Source organism: Haliaeetus leucocephalus, unplaced genomic scaffold (assembly GCF_000737465.1).
Source record: "Haliaeetus leucocephalus isolate CR32 unplaced genomic scaffold, Haliaeetus_leucocephalus-4.0 Scaffold443, whole genome shotgun sequence".
In the NCBI taxonomy this organism is placed as follows: Eukaryota; Metazoa; Chordata; class Aves; order Accipitriformes; family Accipitridae; genus Haliaeetus; species Haliaeetus leucocephalus.
This window is the reverse complement of record NW_010972879.1, coordinates 9,805-12,053: the sequence shown is the minus strand read 5'-3', so window position 1 is coordinate 12,053 and position 2,249 is coordinate 9,805. Positions and strand designations below refer to the sequence as shown.

The window sequence follows — 2,249 nt, the reverse complement described above, 5'->3', positions numbered from 1 at the left end:
GCGGGGGCCGGGGCCGCAGCCCACGCCGCTCGCGCAGCCCTCGGCAAGCCCGGCGAGGCCCCAGGGGCGCTCCCAGGAGGGGAATGCCGTCCGGTGGGGGAGGCGGAGCGGGTGGCAGCGAGCTCCAGGTGATCTCCAGCACCCGCAGGGCATCCTCGAAGGCGAATTCCCGCTTCAGCTCCAGCAACAGCCAGCGGTAGCAGAAAAGGAGATCGTGGGCGCCGCGGGCAGCCAGGAAAGCCCAGAAAGGGGGGTCGGCGCGGCGCAGGAGGCGTCGGAGGTGGGCAAAGGCGCGGGCCAGCCCCCGGCCGCCAGGGCGAAAGCGGGGTCCGAGGCGGCGCATGAGGGCGCAGAAGCAGAGGAAGGCTTGGGCCTCGTCGTCCAGCACGGCCAACAGCGGAGCGGCCACGTCCGACATGCCTTGGCAGTAGGAGAGGCGCGGGTGACCCAGGGCAAAGGTGGTGAGCAGAGCCTGCAAGGCGGCCAGGTGGGGGTGTCCCTCCTCAGGGCCCCCAAAATAAGGGTGCCCCCGGTCGGTGCGCACCACGTCCTTGCGCACGGCCGCCCCCACCAGCGCCAGCTCAGCCGGGGCCGCCCGGGCGGCCAGGAGGGCTTTCAGCGCCGCGTATTCGCCCGCCTTGCGTCGCAGGTGGGCCAGTCGCTCCTGCCCCGACAGTCCCGCCGGGAAGACGTTCAGCAGGTACCGCCAGACCACCTGGAATCGGGGGGGAGAGATAGGGCAGGGGGGGTCAGGAAACCCAGGCAGACCTAAGGGGGGCTGAGGGGGGAGCCAGGGGAACCCACCTTGCGCAGGCCGGGCTCGACACCGCCGTGGTAGACGTGGAGCCGCAGGTCGTGGGGCCGCAGCAGCCGTCCGCCGGGGCCCAAGTAGGTGCGGAGGTCGGCGTCGCTCAGGGGGGCGCAGGGGGGCGGTGGCGGGGGGGGCGAGGGAGGGGAGCCCTCCGGCCACGCCAGGGCTGCCTGCGCCCGGGCCAGGGTTCGGCCCACCTGCGGGTAAACGGGTCACTGGTGGTGCTGGGAGGGGGACTGGGTGAGCAGGGAGCTGTGGCGGCGGAAACTGGAAGCACTGGGAGGGAATGGGAGCACTGGAAGAGGACTGGGGGTTGCTGAGAGGGGACTAGAAGGCAACTAGGACCGTAGAAAGGGTGTTGAAGGAAATTAGGAACGCTAAGAGGCACTAGGAGGGAACTGGGATGGCCAGAGGAGCAGGAGGGGTGCTCCATGAGGTGTCAGCAGGGTGGGGGAACCCAGGGCCCCCCCCAGACACCCAGGTCCCACTCACCTGTGCCAGCAGGGCCTGGGTGAAGGGCAGCGCTGCAGCCAGGAGCGAGCGGCGCTCGGGGAGGGGTTCCACCGCTGCCACCTCCCGGGGGCTGATGATGTCCCAGTCCTCCAGCAGCGGGCCTGCAACACCCAGAGGCCTGGGTCCCTCCACTGGACACCCAGGCACCCAGGTCTTCCTCCTGACACCCACCCCAGATGCCTGGGTTTTATCCTAACACCCACCCTAGGGGGACTGAACAGCTGGGTCCCCCCCAACCACCCGCCTGGGGATGCCGGGGTTCCCCCTCTCTAAAAAAAAAGACTCCACCAAGGCTCCTGGGTCCTACCTTGCTGTCCCAGATGCCCGAGTCCCACCACTCTCCTCTCCCCGGGGACCCCCCCACTCACTTTCAGCGGGAGGCCGGACATCGAGGCGCAGGCGCAGGGTGGGCCGGGCGCAGGCAAAGGCGGCCGCCAGGTCGCCATCGCTCAGCAGCGGCACGAAGGTCTCCTGGCCTTGGGGGTCGCGGGACGCGAAGCTGACGGAGAAGCTCTTCTTCCTGAGAGGATGCAAAGGGATGCTCAGCAACCCAGGCCTCCCCTCAGGGGATGAGGCGGCCGAGGATGTCGGGGGGAGGCCCGGGCTCACCCCTGGAGGTCGAAGGCACGGGCCAGGATGTGCTGCAGCACGTCCAGCGACGTGATCTGCGGGTCGACGGCGAAGGAGCGGAACTCGGGAGGCAGCAGCCCCTCGCTCTTCTACGGGCAGACATCAGCCAGGCGCGGGGAGAGGCGGAGGGGGGGGACACCCAGGGGCCGGGCCGGAGCCCCGGAGCCGCCGCCCCCCTCCCCGTCCTCCGCCCCCGGCCCGGTCCCTCACAGCGGCCCAAAATGGCGGCCGCGTCCCGTCACCGCGGCAACGGCGCCTCAGCGCGCCCCGCCCCCCCGTCCCTCATTGGCCACCG

The 2,249-nt window shown here is 70.9% G+C and overlaps 1 protein-coding gene across 1 annotated transcript in view; it reads right to left on the bottom strand.

Moving 5' to 3' along the window:
* TBC1D25 (TBC1 domain family, member 25) overlaps positions 1-2,240 on the bottom strand; it is a 3,640-nt gene extending 1,400 nt beyond the window's left edge. Inside the window, exons 1-6 of the mRNA XM_010574582.1 lie at positions 2,211-2,240; positions 1,934-2,043; positions 1,693-1,844; positions 1,304-1,425; positions 805-1,008; positions 35-715 (exon numbers count right to left, since the gene is read on the bottom strand). Coding sequence (XP_010572884.1) covers positions 35-715; positions 805-1,008; positions 1,304-1,425; positions 1,693-1,844; positions 1,934-2,043; positions 2,211-2,240 — 1,299 coding nt within the window. The remainder of the gene's footprint in view (positions 1-34; positions 716-804; positions 1,009-1,303; positions 1,426-1,692; positions 1,845-1,933; positions 2,044-2,210) is intronic.
* Between the last annotated feature and the right edge of the window lie 9 nt (positions 2,241-2,249).